The sequence below is a fragment of the Sus scrofa genome, chromosome 6, assembly GCF_000003025.6.
Source record: "Sus scrofa isolate TJ Tabasco breed Duroc chromosome 6, Sscrofa11.1, whole genome shotgun sequence".
NCBI classification, from domain to species: domain Eukaryota; kingdom Metazoa; phylum Chordata; class Mammalia; order Artiodactyla; family Suidae; genus Sus; species Sus scrofa.
Genome location: NC_010448.4, coordinates 150,252,309 through 150,271,668, shown reverse-complemented (window position 1 = coordinate 150,271,668; position 19,360 = coordinate 150,252,309). Strand labels below are relative to the sequence as shown.

Sequence of the window (19,360 nt, the reverse complement as noted above, 5' to 3'; positions counted from 1 at the left end):
CCAGTTATAACAAGCTCCCAAGTGGTACTGATGCTGCCAGCTCAGAGAGCAACCTGAGAGCCCCTGGAGTAGTAGTGCATCCTTTAGGGTTGAGCAAAGGGTTACACATGCTCTTCTCTATGCCTGGAATATGATCTCTCTCCACCCACATCCCCGCTTTAGAAAGGTACATATGGTTGATTCTTAACCTTGGTTGCCCAATAAAATCACAGATTCTAGTGTCAGTTTCTGGGTCTCACTCCATGGATTTAATTGGTCTGGACCATGGCTCCAACCCTGGCATGTTTTAAAGCTTTCCAGGTGATTAGGTTTTGAAGCCAGGAGTTAGGACCAGCTGATCTGTGGGGGTTCATGATGGGTAAAGAGCCAAATGATGCCAGGAAGTGGTCATAAGCTTCAGGAAAAGGACAAAGCTCAAGGTTAGAAAGTCGAAGTGAAGACCTAGGGTGAATTTTGTAGGACAGGTAGGCTATTTAGTGTCAGAAAGTTGTGCTTTTCATTTATTTTTATTTTTACCTTTATTTGTTTTGCATTTCGGGGCCTCATTCTTGGCATATGGAAGTTCCCAGGCTAGGGGTAGAATTGGAGCTACAGCTGCTGGCCTACGCCACAGCCACACAGGATCTGAGCCACATCTGCGACCTCATGGCAATGCCGGATCCTTAGCTCCTTGAGCAAGGCCAGGGATCGAACCTGCATCCTCGTGGATCCTAGTCGGGTTCATTAACCACTGAGCCAAGAAGGGAACTCTCAGAAGGCTGTGTGTTTTGAATCCTCTTAATCCTTCAGTTTCCTCTAGGAAAACTGGATCATAGCTTCTTCCTTCCAAGGTCACTGTGAGGATTGAGATGTAGCATTTAATAAAAACAGCTAATTGCAAATGTTAAGCATTAAGTAGGTGATATTTTATTATCTCATTGTAATGGCATAGTCTTGAAGTCAAAGGGTGCTAAAATTCCTCTGAACTCTAGAAGTGTGGTGGTTCTCCAGGTGGCATTTGAGGTGTGTGCCACTAGATGGTGATGTGGCTAGGTCACTTTCTTTCTTATTTCCCTCCAAACTTAAAACCATTTGACCGTCAGACCATTATATTTTTACAACAGGTACATTAAAATCAATATATTCTGATGCCGCTAGAATCGGTGTCTTTAGATTCTAAATGAAAATCTTAATCAGGTATGCTTTCTACCTCATTAAGTTACACCAAACGCCAGGCATAGGACAAGGCAAGCTTTTCTGATTGTACTGTAATGTGCCCTTAAGATGCCAACTTTCTCAAGGGTCATCTTAACGTGACAGCCTTCCTGTCTCTCTCTAGTATATCTGCTCTATGGATCCAGGACAGCAGCTGGGCGTGAGTGCTGAGTTTGTATTTTGTACTACAAGATCTTGAGTCCTAACAGATCTAAAAGCTAATCTCCCTCCTTTACAGGACTAGCAGGTCAGGAAGGTTCTAAGCAAGAAGCTCATGCTTTCATGCATTGTAAGGTCATACTTATCTGGAAAATATGTGTACTTCTCAATTCTTCAAAGCATCATCCCCCAAATCTGTTCCTAAGGAAAGGTGCTCATCCTAGGGTCCATGCCGTAAAGACCTGTGCTTTATTACTCTGGTAAATTAGAAAATTTACCAGACATACAGGGTCCTGATATAGAACGTACAGTTCTGATGGAATTTAGTTTTGCTTTTAATATAAATTACTAAATGCCAGAAAGGAGCCAAAGCACAAGAGAGCATGTCAGAGTAAGTTTGAGGAAGAGAGAAAATTGAAGGAAATAAATATCAAAGGGGGAACTTTCTTGAAGGGGGAATTCATTTGGAGGGGGAAACACAGAGTTAGGGGTATGGCCAGTTGGAGGGGGAAACACAGAGTTGGGGGTATGCCCAGTTGGAGGGGGAAACACAGAGTTGGGGGTATGGCCAGTTGGAGGGGGAAACACAGAGTTGGGGGTATGTCCAGTTGGAGGGGGAAACACAGAGTTGGGGGTATGCCCAGTTGGAGGGGGAAACACAGAGTTAAAGGTAAATGCTGTTGGAGGGGGAAACACGGAGGGAGGGGGAGTTGCATCAGGAGGAGGAAACGTATTTGGAGGTGGGAATACACTGATTGGTTCTTCTTCCAGAGATTCCACGCTCTCTGCTTGTTCCTTAGGCTTGAAGGATAGGGCTTCTTTCCCATCCGTCGTTTCACACGTCCATCCCTCCTCAGGTGGGGTGATCTCCTCCTCCTCTTCCCTCAGATCAGTGTCCTCCCCCTCCAAAGGTAGAGACACCTGCTCCTCTTCTTCCAAGTCCATGGCCGCCCTGTGCTCCGGGGACGAGGTTTCCTCCTCTTCTTCCTTTGGGTCAGCGACATCCCTCTGCTCTGGTAGGCGCTTATGAGATGTTTGATCATAACAAGGTTGGGGAGATGTGCGAAAACAAAGTATTTTCATTAAGTATCTGGTGAGAGTTTGGACCGGTGCAACTACATGGCACCTTAGGGAGGTCTGTGCATTTCATATGTGCATCCTTCTAGTTGCCCTCTTAAAGAAGCTCTCTCGGGAAGGTGTAGAGAGAAGGGAACTTTCCTACGCTGTTGGTGGGAATGTAAATTGGTAAAACCACTATGGGAGAGAGTATGCAGCTTCCTCAGAAAACTGAATATAGAACTACCATATGACCCAGCTATCTTATTCCTGCGCATATATCTGGACAAACCTATAATTCAAAAAGATACATGCACCCTGGATTTCCCATTGTGGTTCAGCAGTAATGAACCCGATTCATATCCAAGAGGCTGCAGGTTTGATCCCCGGCCTTGCTCAGTGGGTTAAGGATCTGGCATTGTTATGAGCTGTGGTGTAGGTCACAGATGTGGCTCAAATCTGGCATTGCTGTGCTGTGGTGTAGGCCAGCAGCTATAGCTCTGATTCAACGCCTAGCCTGGGAACCTTCATATGCCGCGGGTGTGACCCCTAATGAAAAAAAAAAAAAGAAGAATGGATAAACAATAAGGTCCTACTGTATAGCACAGGGAACCATATCCAATCTCCTGGGATAGACCATGATGGAAGTTTTTTGTTTTTGTTTTTGTTTGTCTTTTTAAGGGCCACAGCAACGCTGGATCCTTAACCCACTGAGCAAAGCCAGGGATTGAACCTGCATCCATGGATGCTAGTTAAATTCACTGAGCCACAATGGGAACTCCAAAGATAATATTTTAAAAAAAAGAATATATATATATATATATATGCCTAAGTCAATTTGCTGTACAAAAGACATTGGCACAACATTGCAAATCAACTAAAATTAAAAAAAAATAAAAGAACCTCTCTCAGGGTATCTACAGCAGCACTGCATGCAACAAAGAGGAATACATAGGTTTAGGAACCCACAGGTCTTGAACCAGGTTAATGACCTTGTAGAGTGAGTGGGAAACAAGCAGCACATCTGCCACCCTCCAGTCCCCTGGGCATGAGGGATGAGAGAAAGGGTTGCTGATCTGAGTGATGTAAAAAGCCATACCCTCGGCTGCAGATCTTAGGAGCTGGAGTTGGCCGTGGCGGGATCCAAGGACTCCAGACACCACAGCTCTATCAAGCTGCACGGACCTTAGTACCCATCCCCGGGACCTCAAAGCCTCTCTGCGTTGCCCAGGAATCCCTCTCCACTCAATTCAGAAGGGCACGTGTTCCTCTCTGCCTCCCGAACTAGATGCATGGCAAGCCTGCTTACTGGAGTGCAGGGAACAATTTGCTATCCTGTGGTTTCTTCTGCTCCCATCCCTGTCCTCAGGACCTACCACAGAAGTTTGCGCCCAAGAGTTCAAGATTTGCATTTATTTTTGTTTTATTTATTTATTTATTCATTTATTTTTGTCTTTTTGCCATTTCTAGGGCCACTCCTGTGGCATATGGAGGTTCCCAGGCTAGGGGTCTAATCAGAGCTGTGGCTGCCGGCCTACACCAGAGCCACAACAACTCGGGATCCAAGCCGCATCTGGGACCTACACCACAGCTCACAGCAACTCGGGATCCTTAACCCACTGAGCAAGGCCAGGGATCGAACCCACAACCTCACGAACCTACAACCTCACGGTTCCTAGTCGGGATTCATTAACCACTGCTCCACAACCATGATGGGAACTCCAAGATTTACATTTTAAAAAATGAGCTAACTTCCCATGGAGCCTATTGCCTTCCCACCTTCCTCAAACACTCAAGTTGACCTCCCCAGCCTTACCTCCATGCTGCAGTCCCTGGTATTGGTGGGCGAAGAGCACTTCAGACACAGGGCTGAGCCAGGACTGCCACTCCACATGCAATCTCCTCAAACTTGTACCCAGAGGAACATCTACACCCTTCCAAGATCAGATTATCCCCTTTCCCAGGTCAATCCCTGGGAAGACCAATCAACTCTGAGACCAGGGTGGTTGATACATATGCCTTGAGGCTGTAAAGTCATCCTGGGGGTGATGAATTTGTCTCCTTGTTTTCCTGCAGAAGACCAAGCTATCAGTGAAAATCATTCACATTTCTCACTCCTCCCAACCAGGCAGGAGCCCGGTGTGCTCTAGGGATCCAGGGACCCTCGGTGGTCCCTAGGATTTAACATTATCGGTTGTTGGCAGGCCCTTTTCATTTCAAGGTTGGAGGTGAGCAAGAGGCCTTCAGATTTTAGAGGGAATATGAGTTTTTCTGTAAGATGGTGCTGTGGAAGTAAGTTGATGTTTTCTAGCTAGATTAAAAAAAAATAATTTTACCCAAATAAAACCGACGACCTTGGTTTCATAGTTTTACGTGCCTGATTTCATGGACTGCTGAAATTTTACTCTCTTAAAGTTCAAAAGCTTTCCTCCTAGAACATCTGTGGGATGCCCCTCCTACACCCTGAGCCCCCTCCTTATAGTACTGGGTGGGGGTTGGGAGAGATGTATTTCCCTCCTTCCCCTGTCCCGCTGTTGCTAAGCACGGGCCGTGAAGACCTACTCTCCTTGCTGTTGCTTTTGTTTGACTCTGCTCCTCTTTCTTCCCAGCTCCACATCTAGACTGTAGTTAGATGCCAGGTGAGGCAGACCGGGTCTGTACCCTGTGACTCCCTCACCAGGCGGTTTGCCTCACGCTGCATTCAATCACGAGCACAGGATTCTAGCGAGAGGTGGCATGGATTTGAATCCAGCCCTCACTCCTTAGCTGACTTTGGTAAAGTTACTTAACCTCTCTGCTCTGTAACATGGGAATAATTATGGTACCTGTCTCTATAGGGAAGAATGCTTAGCACAGAGTAAGTGGTCAGTTTATATTCAGTATCATGGAGCTGTTATATGTTGAATAAATGAGCCACTAAAGAAAGGAGCAGGTTGCCATCAATCAAGTCTTAGCTTTTGAAGGTATCTTAGAAAAAAGCGGGGTGTTCCCTGGTGACCTTGTAGTTAGGATTCAGCATTGTCACTGCCCTGGCACAGGTTTGATCCCTGGCCTGGGAACTTCTCCATGTCAGGGTGCGACCAAAAGGAAACAGAAAAAAGCAGGAGTTCCCATTGTGGTTCAGAAGATTAAGAACCTGACTAGTGGGATTTGGGATGGAAATGATTTAAAATTGAGTTGTGATGATCGATGTTCAGTTATAAATGTAATACAATTCATGGAGTAATGAAAAAAAAGAATAGAACCCGACTAGTATCCATGAGGATGCAGATTTGACCTCTGGCCTCGCTCAGTGGGTTAAGGATGCAGCGTTGCTGTGAGCTGTGGTGTAGATCGCAGATGCAGCTCGGATCTGGTGTTGCTGTGGCTGTGGTGTAGGCCGGCAGCTGCAGCTCCAATTCCACCCCCACATAGCCTGGGAACTTCCATATGCCGCAGGTGTGGCCTGAAAAAAAGAAAAGTAAAAAACAGTATTCTACTGACCTTCTTCCTCACCTCTATAGCAGATGATCTGTTGCATGTCAGTTGAGAATATACAGTCCAAATTCCCACCAACTACAGGAATCCCCTTGACCACGTTGAGATTTGATAGATTTGTGGTGTCTATTTAAGTACTTGCTTCTCCGTGGGCTTGTGTCCTAACAAAGGGAGCCATTCCATTCTGTAACTGCCTTAATTATTAGATTTTTTTTTTCTTCCTAAAGAGACCCCAAACCAGTCTCTTTATAAGCTCTATCAGTCTCACTTGGCTCTGTGGAAATTCAGAAAATTGAACCTCATACACCATATTCCTTAGGAAGGTTTTAGGTTCAGTCACTTATTCACTAAACAATTGTGTGCTGGGCACCTTCATACTGAGAAACTGTTCTTATCCTCATGAATCCTGTGATTGGGTGGGAAAGGCAGTTAACAATCACAAGGAAATGTCATGACAGTTTGTGAGAAATACTTAGAGTGCTATGGGGAGAAAAACAGAAGAAATTACCCATGGGGTGGCCAAAGAAGGCTTGTATGATAGAAGTGACTTTTAAGCTGATGCCAGGCCAACTGGTTTGGTGGAGGGTGGGGAGGGTGTGGAATTCCAGGCAGAGAGAACTGTGGAATGTGGGGTGGAGTGGAAGATAAAGATGGGATTAGAGGGGTAGGCTAGGGAGGGATATTTGTGTTTATAATTAGGGAGTCTGTAATTTTATTCCAGGTACAAAGAGAGACCACTGAAAGGTTTTGAGCAGCAAAGGGCCATTATCCATTTTATATTTTAAAAGATAACTGGCTGTTGTATGGAAGAAAGAGTGGAAGAGGGTGAATGGGAATTCCAGTTAAAAGGCAGCTGATGATGGGAGTTCGCATCATGGCGCAGTGGTTAACAAATCCGACTAGAAACCATGAGGTTGCAGGCTTGATCCTTGGCCTTGCCCAGTGGGTTGGGGATCCAGCGTTGCCATGAGCTGTGGTGTAGGTTGCAGACATGGCTTGGATCCTGAGTTGCTGTGGCTCTGGCATAGGCCAGTGGCTACAGCTCTGATTAGACCCCTAGCCTGGGAACCTCCATATGCCCCGGGAAGAGGCCCTAGAAAAGGAAAAAAACCAAAAAAAAAAAAAAAAAGCCAGCTGGTGATGATGGCTTGGTCAGAATGGTCACCATAGAGATGAAAAGTAAACAGAATTGAGAAGTACTTTGGAGGTAAAGTCCAGAGGATTTGGTGGTGGATTACACATGACAGGTGAGGGCGGAATCAGGTTGATATTCAGAATAAGCACCTGTATGTTTAGCATCCTAGCATCCTTTCCAGTTAGATGGTCACCAGCCAGCAATCTAGTATATGCAGTATTACACCTAGTGAGTTTCTAATTAGGCAGCTTTGAGGTGCCTTAGTAGAAGGCATCTTAGTGCCTTCCACTAAGAAGAAAACCAGAGGGAAAATGAATTGAAGGTACTTGGTTGTTGAATCAAGAGTTTGGGTTTGGTTGTGTTAACTTTAATAAGACTTTGAGGAGTTCTCCTGTGGTACAGCAGCTTCAGGATCTGGCATTATCACTGCAGTGATCCGGGTTGCTGCTGTGGCATGCATTCAATCCCTGGCCCAGGAACTTTCACATACAGCAGGTGTGGCAAAAAAACAAAAGCTTTGGAATATTGAAACACAAATGTTGAACTGGCAGTTGGATACAACAAACTAAGCTGAGAAGAAGCAGCACATTGTTGGAATGAATGAGTGAATGAATGAATTTATTTATTTATTTATTGTCTTTTCTAGGGCTATACCCGCGGCATATGGAGGTTCCCAGGCTAGGGGTCGAATCCGAGCTGTAGCCGCTGGCCTATGCCACAACGCCAGATCCAACCCGCATCTGTGACCTACACCACAGCTCACAGCAACGCCAGATCCTTAACCCACTGAGTGAGGCCAGGGATCAAACCTGCAACCTCATGGTTCCTAGTCAGATTCGTTAACCGCTGAACCATGTTGGGAACTCCATCCACATTGTTGGAATTTAGAGCTGCAGAAATGTCCATGCTGTGACCTGGACCCTGAGGGTGCAAGTGGGAAGGGAGTCAAGACTGAGCCATGAGGGCTGAATAGCAGAGATGGAAGGGTGTGCCCCAGGAGCAAGGGAAGAACCAGAGGGTGATCAAGTGGAAAGTTTGGGCCGGGCAGTAGGGATGGAAGCTGGAATGGAATGGGCTTCTGAAGATGGTGGAGATTAAGAGTAGATAGGATTACCTAGCGAAGACAACTCCTCCACTCCATTTGCCTGGGAGAAGAGCATAAAGAACTGGTGGTAAGTAGAGGGAGGGACTCTTGTGGTCAGGAAGGATCTGTCATTTCCTCTTTGTCTCTTATCCTAAATATTCTCCAATTCATTCTTTATATGATGGACTTTCCAGAGGATCCAATAATCCATGCAGAGCAGTGTTTCCTCCCAGAATATAATGCTTCCGCTGAGGTATGTGGAATGATTGGCCAACAGAGACCTGCTGTACAGCACAGAGAACTCTGCCCAGTGTTCTGTGATAATCTATGTGGGAAAAGATTCTGAGAGAGAGTGGATATGTGGATATGTATGACTGGGTCACTTTGTTGTACAGCAGAAATTATCACAACCTCGTAAATGAACTATAGTTCAATAAAACTTTTTGAAAAATCAAAAAAAAAAAATACAGTGCTTCACTCAAAATGTGTTCTGATCCAGCAGGGGCTGGGGCCAGGCCCCGCCTGTGGCTTTCCTTGTTCTTAATACTCTACTAACTGAGGCAAAATTTACCTATTTAGGCAACCATACCCTCTGTGGCTTATTCTGAAGCTGCTATCAAATCAAGCTCCTTTTTCACTGCCATCCAAATCCCTTCACTCTGTACTTGTACACTGTTATAATGAACTATTATATAGAAGAACTATTCATCAGAAGCAGAGGTAGCCCAGGAGTTCTTGAAAAACAAAACAAAATAAAAACCTCTGACAAGGAGTTCCTGTCTTGGCTCAGCAGGTTGAGAACATGACATAGTGTCTGTGAGGATGTAAGTTTGATCCCTGGCCTTGCTCAGTGGGTTAAGGATCTGGTGCAGCTCAGATACTGCATTGCTGCATGTGAGACAGGCCAGCAGCTATAGCTCTGATTTGACCCCTAGCCTGGGAACTTCCTTATCCCACAGGGGCAGTGTAAAAAGGAAAAAAACAAACTTAACAAACAGACTAGTTGAGATGGAAGACAACTTCAGGATAAGAGGACAATGCAGGCTTTTTATAATTCCTGTTTAACAGATGAGAAAACTAAAACTTGAGTGCCAAAAACAAAACAGTATCGTTTAGGTGGCAAAAACTCAACTCCAGATCTTCATTCTCTGTACCTAGTATGGGCTGTCGGAACTATACCATATTTGTTCTTAATATTTTGAAATGGTTTTGTGGTTTTTTGTTTATTTTATTGCAGTATAGTTAATTTACAATGTTGAATTTGTTTCAGGTGTGCAGAACAGTGATTCAGTTATACACACAGACACACACATATATATTCTTTTTCAGATTCTTTTCCCTTATAGTCTGTTACAGAATATTGAGTATAATTCCCTGTGCTACACAGTGGGTCCTTGTTGGTTATCTATCATATATGTAATAGTATGTATCTGTTAATCCCAAACTCCTAATTTATCCCTCCTCTTCCTTTCTCCTTTGATAACCATACGTTTGTTTTCTATGTCTGTGGGTCTATTTCTTTCTTTCTTTTTTTTTTTCTATGTATCTTTTTTTTTTTTTAAGATTCCACATATAAGCAATATCATATATTTGTCTTTCTCTGAAAATAAAAGAGTGGATTATTTCAGGCAAGGTCACCTGCCCTTAGGGGAAGGCAGAGGGTCTTATCAAGAAGATCCCCTCTCTAGTGTTGATAGGAAATTCCTGACTGATTGGTTTAAAATTCACTCCAAGGAGGAGCTGAAACTGCACTTAAGTTAGGTGTTAAGTCCCAGGGGCTTAGCATGCAATGACTCCATTTTGGGCCAGTTTCTTTTTTTTTTAATTTATTTTTTAATTAAAATATAGCTGATTTACATTGTATTAGTTTCAGACATGCAACATAGTACTTCAGTGTTTTTGCGGATTGTACTCCATTAATGTTATTGTATAATACTGGCTCTATTCCTTGTGCTGTACATTATATCCTTGTATCTTATTTATTTTATATCTAGTAGTTTGTTTTTCTTAAACTCCTTCTATCTTTACCCTCTCACCTTCCCTCTCCCAACTGGTAACAACTAGTTTGTTCTTTGTATATGGACACTTATGTTACTCCATACTGTTTGTGACTGCACCAGTTTATATTCCCACCAAAGTGTACTTGGGTTCCCTTTTCTCCACATCCTTGCCAATGTATGATTTGTAGTCTTTTTACTGATAGCCATTCTAACAGGTATGAGGTGATATCTCATTTTGGTTTTGATTTTCTTCTCTCAGATGATCAGTGATGTTGAGCATCTTTTCATGTGCCTGTTGGCCATCTCTGTCTTCTTTAGAAAAAAAAAAAAAACTGTTGGAGTTCCTATTTTGGCGCAGCGGAAATGAATCCAACTAGTATCCATGAGGATGTGGATTCAATCCCTGGCCTCGCTCAGTGGGTCAGGGATCCAGCGTTGCAGTGAGCTGTGGTGTAGGTCACAGAGGTGGCTTGGATCCAGAGCTGCTGTGGTGTAGGCCAGCAGCTTTAGCTCTAATTTGACCCCTAGCCTGTGAAACTTCCATATGCCAGGAGTTTGGCCCTAAAAAGCAAAAAAAAAAAAAAAAAAAATTGTCTATTCAAGTCTGCTGTCTTTTTTTTTTCCCCCATGCCTGCAGCATGTAGAAGTTTCCAGACCAGGGATGGAACCTATGCCACAGGAGCAACCCCAGCCATTACAATGATAATGTCAGATCTTAACCCACTATGCCACAAGGGAACTCCATCTTTTTTGAATAAGTGGTTTGTTTTTTTGACATTGATTTGTATGAGCCCTTTATGTATTTTGGATATTAACCTCTTATCAGACATATCATTTGCAAATATTTTTTCCCATTCACAGGTTGTCTTTTCATGTTGTTGGTGGTTTCCTTCACTGTGAAAAACTTTTGATTACTTCCCTTTGTTTATTTTTGCTTTTGTTTCCCTTACCTAAGGAAACAGATCCAAAAGAATACTGCTAAGACTTCTATCAAAGAGTGTACTGCTTGTTTTCTTCTAGGAGTTTCATGGTTTTCAGTATTACATTTAGCTCTTTAACCTATTTTGAGTTTATTTTTTCTATGATGTGAAAAAGTGTTCTAATTTCATTTTTTTAAACCTACCTGTCCAATTTTCCCAGGATCACTTGTTGAAGACCCTGTCTATTCCCCATAGCATATTTATGCCTCTTTTGATATAGGTTAATCAACCCTAAGTGTGTACATTTACTTCTGGGTTCTTGATTCTGTTCCAGTGATCCATGTGTCTGTTTTTGTGCCAGGAGCCTGTTATTTATTTTTAAACAATATAAAATATGGGGCTGGAATATCGGTGTGGAAATTTTGTTAGAGTGGCCAAGGACGGTGACTTTAGAGTGAAGACCTGAGGGAAGTGAAGGAGCTGGCCATGCAGATGTTGGCTATAGAGCCTTCCAGGCAGAATGCACAGCAGTTGCAAAGCGCCAAGGTGGGGATGTCTCTACATGTTGGAGGAACAGCCAGGAGGCCAGCAGGGCTGGAGCAGAATGAAGCCAGAGGAGAACCTTAGGAGACGAAGGTGGAGACCCAATTGGGCACATCACTTATAGATGACCTTATAAATCAATCATCCAAGAACTTCAGCAAGTGATCCAGAAGGTAGAAAGGAAACTGGTTGCAAGTGGAGTGTCCTAGAAGCCAAATAAAGAGAATAGTTTAGAATAATCCATTGTGCCAATGTGCAGATAGGTTAAAAAAGATGAGGCTGAGAACTGAAGTTGGATAGAGCACAGTTTCTCTGCTGGCCCACTGACTTATAATGAATTGTCCTATTCTGACTCCCCCCAGGTTGTAGCAGATACCAATATAAGCGCCATAGCAACTCAACTTGAAAACATGTCCACGGGCTATCACCTTGGTTCACCCACTACTGAGCACCATCCGGAGGACACAGAGTGAGTATTCTAGATGCAGAGCATCTCATACGTGTGTGGGCCAAAGTGCAGTGAGGCCTTTTCCAGATTGTAGAAAAGGTTGCTGTCTAAAGGAGAAGAATGGGAAGGTGCACCTTACCTTTTCTAGTTGCTAGAGAATCTCCAAGAAAGCACCAGCATTACCCTACTTCTTCTAATGGGGCTTTGTTCCACCCCCTGCACACACCGTTGCCACAGAGCCTGCCCGCACAGCCCCTCGTCATTGTGCCCAGTGCCCGTGCCTTTTCCCCTAAGAAACCACAGATTTATGGCCCAGGTGCACCCTGCTTTATTATGCAAGGAAACAGGTTGCCTCTGTCTTCCGAGCTAAAATCTTGTTCTGAGGTTAACTCTTACTGTCGTACTTGCTGGCATTCATTCTTCATTAAAACCAGTCATTGCAGTTAAAGCTGCTCATTAAAGCAGTGTCCCTCAAACTAGAACATCCCTAAGAATGATCTAAAGAGCGTATTTTAGAATGCTAATTCCTATGGCCCATTCTGAGAGGTTCTAGCAGGTGGTCTGTGGTGGGTTCTCCGGGGAAATGTTGCTGCAGACAAAGGATCCACACTTGGAGAAATGCTGCCCAGAGTTACTCCTCTTAGCTCCTCCGCTGCCTGGTCACTAAATAAATGTTTGTTGACTGATCTGAATGGTTTATTGGAAGGATCTGATGGTCACAGCCATTCCCAACTTTGTCCTGATAGTTCATCAGCTTAAATGACAGCTTTGAGTTTGTTTTTCTTGAGGATAGAATATGAAACTAAACTCATTTTACTTTTTTCTCATTATGAAAATAATGAATGCTTACTATTAAAATGTAACAAATATATGAAAGTAAGACATTTTTGAGCTTTAGTGGCCCTTTATTAAAAAAAAAAAAAAACAGAGCCCTTAAATGAAGAATATTGTACACTTAGCATCCCTTAATGTGTCCACAGAAATAGAGATGCCCTGTGTACTTAGGCCCTTTGCTCTAATTCCACAGCTCCTGGCACATTGGGAACCACTAGAATAAAATAATTTAAAAGTCATTTATGATCCAACCACTGTTAACATTTGAAGTTTGTTTGTTTTTCCATCAGTCTTCTACGTGAAAGTAAATTAAAATTAACTGAAAGTGTGCGACAAAGGAGACAAACTCCATCGAATGGTGCCAGTGGAGGAGTAGAGCTGTGTCCCTCCCTCTTCCGGAGAAAACAGGCTCTGATTGTGAAGAGACACAATTGTGAACGTCTCTAAAGATTTGGTGGCCCCCAGGGGCTAGCTCTAGAACAGTGGCTTTGGATGCCTGGGTTCCCATTTCAATATCCTTAGAAATGGGGCCCTGTTTGACTGCAGAGACGTGAATCCAGTTCATGCCTAGCCAGTGGGGCTGTTCCTGAGCGTGCTTATAAGGCCACAGTGTGATGAGAGGTAGAGCTTATTCACGATGTCATTACCATTCAGCCTGGGGAATAATGAATCATTTCAGCAGATATTTTTTGGGTGCTTTCCTAAGGCTAGACACTGCACAAGTGCTGGATCCTAAGGATTCAAACTTAGAAACATAGTGAAGGCATTGCCCCAGTCCTCATGGATCTGCCTGAGAACTGGAAAACAAAGCCATGCATCCATGGTTCCGAAAGAGTTGGCAAGTGTTGCAATAACTGGAAAGGGGTTCTCATTGTAGCTCAGTGGGTTAAAAACCCAACATAGTGTCCGTGAGGACGTGGGTTCCATCCCTGGCCTTGCTCCGCAGGTTAAGGGTCCGGCATTGCCGCAATCTGCATCATAGTCGCAGATACTGCTCGGATCCCTCATAGGCCGGCAGCTGCAGCTCCGATTCGACCCCTAGCCCAGGAACGTCCATATGCCGCAGATGCAGCTCTAAAAAGAAAAAAAAAAAAAAAAATTTTAAATAAATAAATGAAATAACTGGAAGAAGCAGAAGTGGCATTTGAAACAGTTAATATATATATGACATAGACGTTAGCAATTACTAGGGATGCCTGCTGTAAACAACCAGCAAGTTCATCAGCACTGGTATCCGTGGGAAGCAGCTCAAAATAAAGCCTAAAACAAGCTGGGCCAAACTAAGGAGGAGAAGAGGGAAGAATATTCTAGTCAGACAGAACAGCTCTTTCAAAGGTTGCTTATATCCCAGTTTTGCAAATTGCTCTGAGTACACAAATGGCTGTGTTTATATCAGATGGCTCAGCCTCTTTGGACGTGTGTGGCCCCAAAACAAGTGACACTGCCAGGATACACTCCTGCAAGTAAGAGGACAGGGTCTGGGGTGCCAGAGTTCCTTTAGGTTTTTACCCTTCGGACAACCACATCTGGGACCAAGAAATTGGCATTAGTTAAGCTTAGCTTTAACTCCTTGAGCCCACACAGGTAATTTCATTTTTACCTATGTTGTTTCTGAGAGAGATGACTTCCACACTGGACGAAGCTTTGAAAATCGAAATTGCGCATTTGAAACAGATTGTCCTCATCCGTTTTGCTTCACCATGGTTTCTCTCTTCTCTCCTGGATTTCAGTCATCATTTACACAGTCATGATCCTGAGGTTGTGCCAGGCATGATGCTTGGTGTTGGGAGTGCTCAGCGGTGGCGGGGGACGGGGGGGGGACCTGAGAGGCTGCTAGCCTGTTAGAGGAGAAAGACGGTTGAGTAATGACAGTGTGACATGACAAGTGCCGTATGGAAATCTGGACCAGGAGCAAAGGGAGCACAGAGAAGATCAGGGCTCATGCTTCCAAGAGGGTCAGAGAAGCATCACACTGGAGATCAGAGTTGGGTTTTTGAAGAGTGAGTTTCCCCTCTCGGTGGGAGTGGGGTCAGGGGCCGTGAGGATGTTCAGGTAGAAGAGGAACAGCCCTCAAAGGAGCTCTTGGGCTGGCGTCACCTATTTTGTTCAGAAGTCCACTTGAAACTGCGGTGCACACCAAGCTCAGAGGATATCCCCTGTCCAGGCTCATTTTTCAAGGGTGTGAAGACAGTTCTGTTCAGCGTTAAGCAGTTAAGTTTAAAAGTTAAGACCTCAGTGAATGGAAGAGTGCTTTGACAACGTCAGCCTCATGACTTTATTTTTAGTTAAAAAAAAACAGTGAGTTTTATGAAAGAGAAACCTCTAAAACATCGAGAATATTGGCATGATATAGGCCATTTCAAAATAAGTTTCTAGATTGCTCTCTGACAGTTTGATTTGATAAATTGACCTTCATCGTTTCGCAGTATGAAAGTCTCTCTCAAATCTGTGTTCTTCCATTAAAATGAAATTCCCTCGCAATATCGATTCTTGAATTAAACAGCATGCATTGTGTTTTCAGAACACCTCCACCTAAGATTATTACTTTGGAGAAAGGCTCTGAAGGATTGGGGTTTAGTATTGTAGGGGGTTATGGAAGTCCCCATGGAGACCTGCCAATTTATGTCAAGACTATATTTGCAAAGGTATTTTTTTCCTTTTTACTCTAATTTTTTTAATGAAACCTAGGTGAGATTTTTTTTTCAAGTGTTTTGCTTTGCTTTACTTTGGATAATACCTGAATATGTGCATGTATGCTTGTTTCATTTTCATCTTATAGGAAATTCCCGCACCACACTAGCACAAGAAGAATTCTTTTATGTAAAAATGGAGTCACAAGAAATATAATTTTCTTTGGACCCTATTACAAAAGTAGATGCTAACACTTTTTAAAGAGTGTCTTCTTTCAGCAGCCAGTATAAGGAGCATGCCACATGCTTTGGAAGCGTTCTTTAGTCTTGGAACTATTGTTCTGGGCTGGACACAGATTTGGCTTTCTCCTTTATGTTATCAAAAGGCCTTGGCATAAAGCTTTGTATAAGCCTCAAATCGGTGCAGCGTCAATGGCTGCCCATCACCAAAACCTCAGGATGCTTTAGCCGAAGGTGGTTTCTCTCTCCCAATAATCTGCCAAGTACTTGCAGGAACTGCCCAGTGAGTTAGACCAAGACAGGATAATGATATTTTTCAGGAATTAAATATTCCAGTTTATCCTACTTAATTCAGAGGTCATGGTGTGCCCCTCTATTGCTGCCCCTAGATGGCTCTTAGATAAGTTTTTCATTTCATTATTATAAGTTGGAATTTAAATTTATTATAAACTTTTGAGATCTCTGAAAATTATTTAGTATTGATATTACAACTTTATTCTTCATTGATTTTTATCACAATCTTATTAATTGATCCAGTTGACCCCTAGCGCTTTATTTTCCTAAAGTAATAAAGATCTTCAAAAGAAAAAATAAGATAGATTCTTTCTGCCTGGAAAGCTACACTGTACACTACATGCACGTTTGCTTTTCCCTGTGCAGCTCTTATCTACCCGTTACCTGGATCTGAGACCTGACGTAAGCCTTACATCATCTGGCATTTGCTTTTGGAACACATTAGGCAGCTGCAGATTTATGCACCTGTTTCCATCTTGCTAGAGTGCCTGTTAAGAAGCCATGTTATTCCCAAACACACGACTGTTGACCTGGTGACAGAGGAAAGGGGAGAGGGAAGGCAGATCAGAATATTCTGGATAACCATGCAACCCCAGTCTGAGAATTTCCAAGGTGGATAATCCACCTTCAGACCCTTCTTTCCTAAGATAACACCCTAAGTAGCTGAGATAATTCTTCTTTAGGGGCATTGTTTTGCTTTGCATGTAAAGAGCCAGCTCTGTAGTTAAGGACAGTGGAAAGCTACAGAGAGAGCCCCTACTTGTTCGCAAGTTCTGCCTGCCTTCGCCTCTGCAAAGCCACTCCAGAATGTCTGTAATCACAGCTCACTTCATAACTGTGGGTAGATCAGCTACAGTCCAGAGGGAGGACAGGTTAATTTCTAAGGACCTTTGCCCCGGGGCCCAGAGTTATTCAGGCCACTCCTGTTCCTGTCCACACTTGCACAGAGACTATGGGGTGAGCCAGGCGCTATTTCTCAGGTCACCAGAACATGCTTTTCTGGCAGATTTTTGAAAAGAAGCAAGAGTAACAGGGACAGGAGCAGTAGGTGTAATGAATGGACTGAAGCTCATACAGAACACTCTTTTCAAAGGTCCCCACTGACCGAGTTCATTGAGGAAGCACCTGTGCAAGCAGTAACTGCGTAGTAAGGACTGAGTATCCTCGGTGTGTTTTATTAAGGAATGGACCTTTTGGTAAAGTGAGGCACACCTGGAAATGAAAAACTCAATAGAACAAGAAAAAGGTTCTAAAGTCCTAGCTAATGGCCTACTTATTTCAGCCTCAATAAAAGAATATTCCAATCCCAATAATTATCCTGCTTATTATTCCGATAGCTTATTCTAACATGATTTCTTGTGATGCCTTTTTCTCCTTTTTTATTTGTTAGAGTGAACCAGTATATCATAATGTAAAAGGTTTCTATAGAGAATGAATAAACCAAAACCTAGCAACAGAATTTATGGTAAGGTCTTTGTATAACAAATTTGGACACTGCAGTTCCCATCATGGCTCAGTGGTTAACAAATCCGACTAGGAACCATGAGGTTGCAGGTTCGATCCCTGGCCTCGCTCAGTGGGTTAAGGATCCGGCGATGCTGTGAGCTGTGGTGTAGGTCGCAGACGCAGCCTGGATCCCATGTTGCTGTGGCTCTGGCGTAGGCCAGCGGCTACAGCTCCAATTAGACCCCTAGCCTGGGAACCACCACATGCCGCAGGTGTGACCCTAGAAAAAGGCAAAAAGACCAAAAAAAAAAAAAAGCAAATTTGGACAGTAAGCTAAAGATTCCCCAATAGGAATTTTGAAGATCTAAGAATTATAGCTATGTATTTTCTGTGTTTCTTTAACACTGAACCTATAGTCTTTAAAATGTTTGTCTCTGACTCGGGTTTCTGGATCTCAGATGTCCACAGGGTATGGATTATCACATGAACTTTTTGATACCCTGAGCATCTTGTAACACTTTTCTCACTCAACTGAAAAATTAACTTGGCCCATCCAGGTCTTCTTTCACCTCCAGAAGTAGGAAGTATCACAGGGACTTCAGGTGTGTAAGCTTTATAAAACTTAGTCTGGGAGTTCCCGTCTTGGCTCAGTGGTAACGACCCAACTAGTATCCATGAGGACATGGGTTCGATCCCTGGCCCTGCTCACTGGGTTAAGAATCCAACATTGCTGTGAGCTGTGGTGTAGGTCTCAGATGTAGCTCAGATCCTGTGTGGCTGTGGCTGTGGCATAGGCTGGTGGCTACAGCTCTGATTTGACCCCTAGCCTGAGAACTTCCATAAGCTGAGAATGTGGTCCTAAAAAGACCAAAAAAAAAAAAAAAAAAAAGACTTAGTTGGATTAACAGACTGTTAGGGCCTTCCCTTTTCTTTCAAGTGTTTGGTTGGAAATCAAATCAAATCTAAATCAAAGCCAACTTTAGGTCTTAGTCCCTTCAGCAGCCAATTTTACATAAACCAACAAGAGATTGGCCTAAAGACTTCAGCAACCCTGAAAATTGAGGGAGCGGTTTTTCAGAGCCTGTGAAATCTGAAAACATGAGTTTGATCATCATTCAGGTTTCATTTTATTACATGACCACCATGTCTGAGTCAATGCTGTGTGCCCTACACTTAATCCTTAGACCAGGCTGGAAAGCCCATTGTACAGCATCAGGGAGGGCAAAGTGTCCAAGCTGGGACAGAGCAAGTGGGTAAGGCCACGTGTCCAAGCTAGACGGACATCTGCCTGTGAGTCGTTTATTTCTTCCTTCCCTGTCTAGTCCACAAATGCCACACTGATCAAGTAGGAGAGGAGATACAGGTCAGTTATCAGGTAAGCACAGCAATACCTGAAACAGTATTCAGTCCCTAGAAGGCTGAACAACCCTCCTCTTTTGCAGTAGTGAAAATGAAAACTTGAAGAGCTTCATGTGCTTTTTCAAAAACGAATGGCTCTGGTATCTGACGTTTACGGCAGCCCTGAAATCTCAGCGTGTAAAATGGATCGGAATCAAGTTAGTTTATCCATTAGAGTAACTGGTTGAATCCTGTCCTTAGTGCCGTTAACACATTTTCTTAAAAAAAAAAAAGATTGGAATAAAGCTACAAATTATTTAATCTTCGTGTTTTCCCCCTGGTTTTGAGTACTGTTTATTACACCTTTATACAGGAACTCCACCCTGTTCACAGTTTTGAAATTCTAGCTAATGCACCCATCAGCTCAGGACCCCCACGCTGTGGGATGCAAGCCTCTAGAGTGTTAGTGCCGCTTCGCTCTGCTTCTGCATGAGCGAGTCAGGGACCAGCTATGTGTGGGCCTGGATTGTTTTCCCCAGTAGTTCGACATCATGTAGAGAAC

The 19,360-nt window shown here is 43.5% G+C and overlaps 1 protein-coding gene across 5 annotated transcripts in view; it reads left to right on the top strand.

Moving 5' to 3' along the window:
• The window catches only part of PATJ (PATJ, crumbs cell polarity complex component), a 356,852-nt gene that overhangs the window by 333,897 nt on the left and 3,595 nt on the right, over positions 1 to 19,360 (top strand). For 3 of the 5 annotated variants that reach the window (XM_021096559.1, XM_021096558.1, XM_021096557.1), the window contains 2 exons: positions 11,931 to 12,037; positions 15,372 to 15,495. In XM_021096559.1, coding sequence (XP_020952218.1) covers positions 11,931 to 12,037; positions 15,372 to 15,495 — 231 coding nt within the window. The remainder of the gene's footprint in view (positions 1 to 11,930; positions 12,038 to 15,371; positions 15,496 to 19,360) is intronic. The other 2 variants (XM_021096561.1, XM_021096560.1) reach the window with 1 other exon arrangement.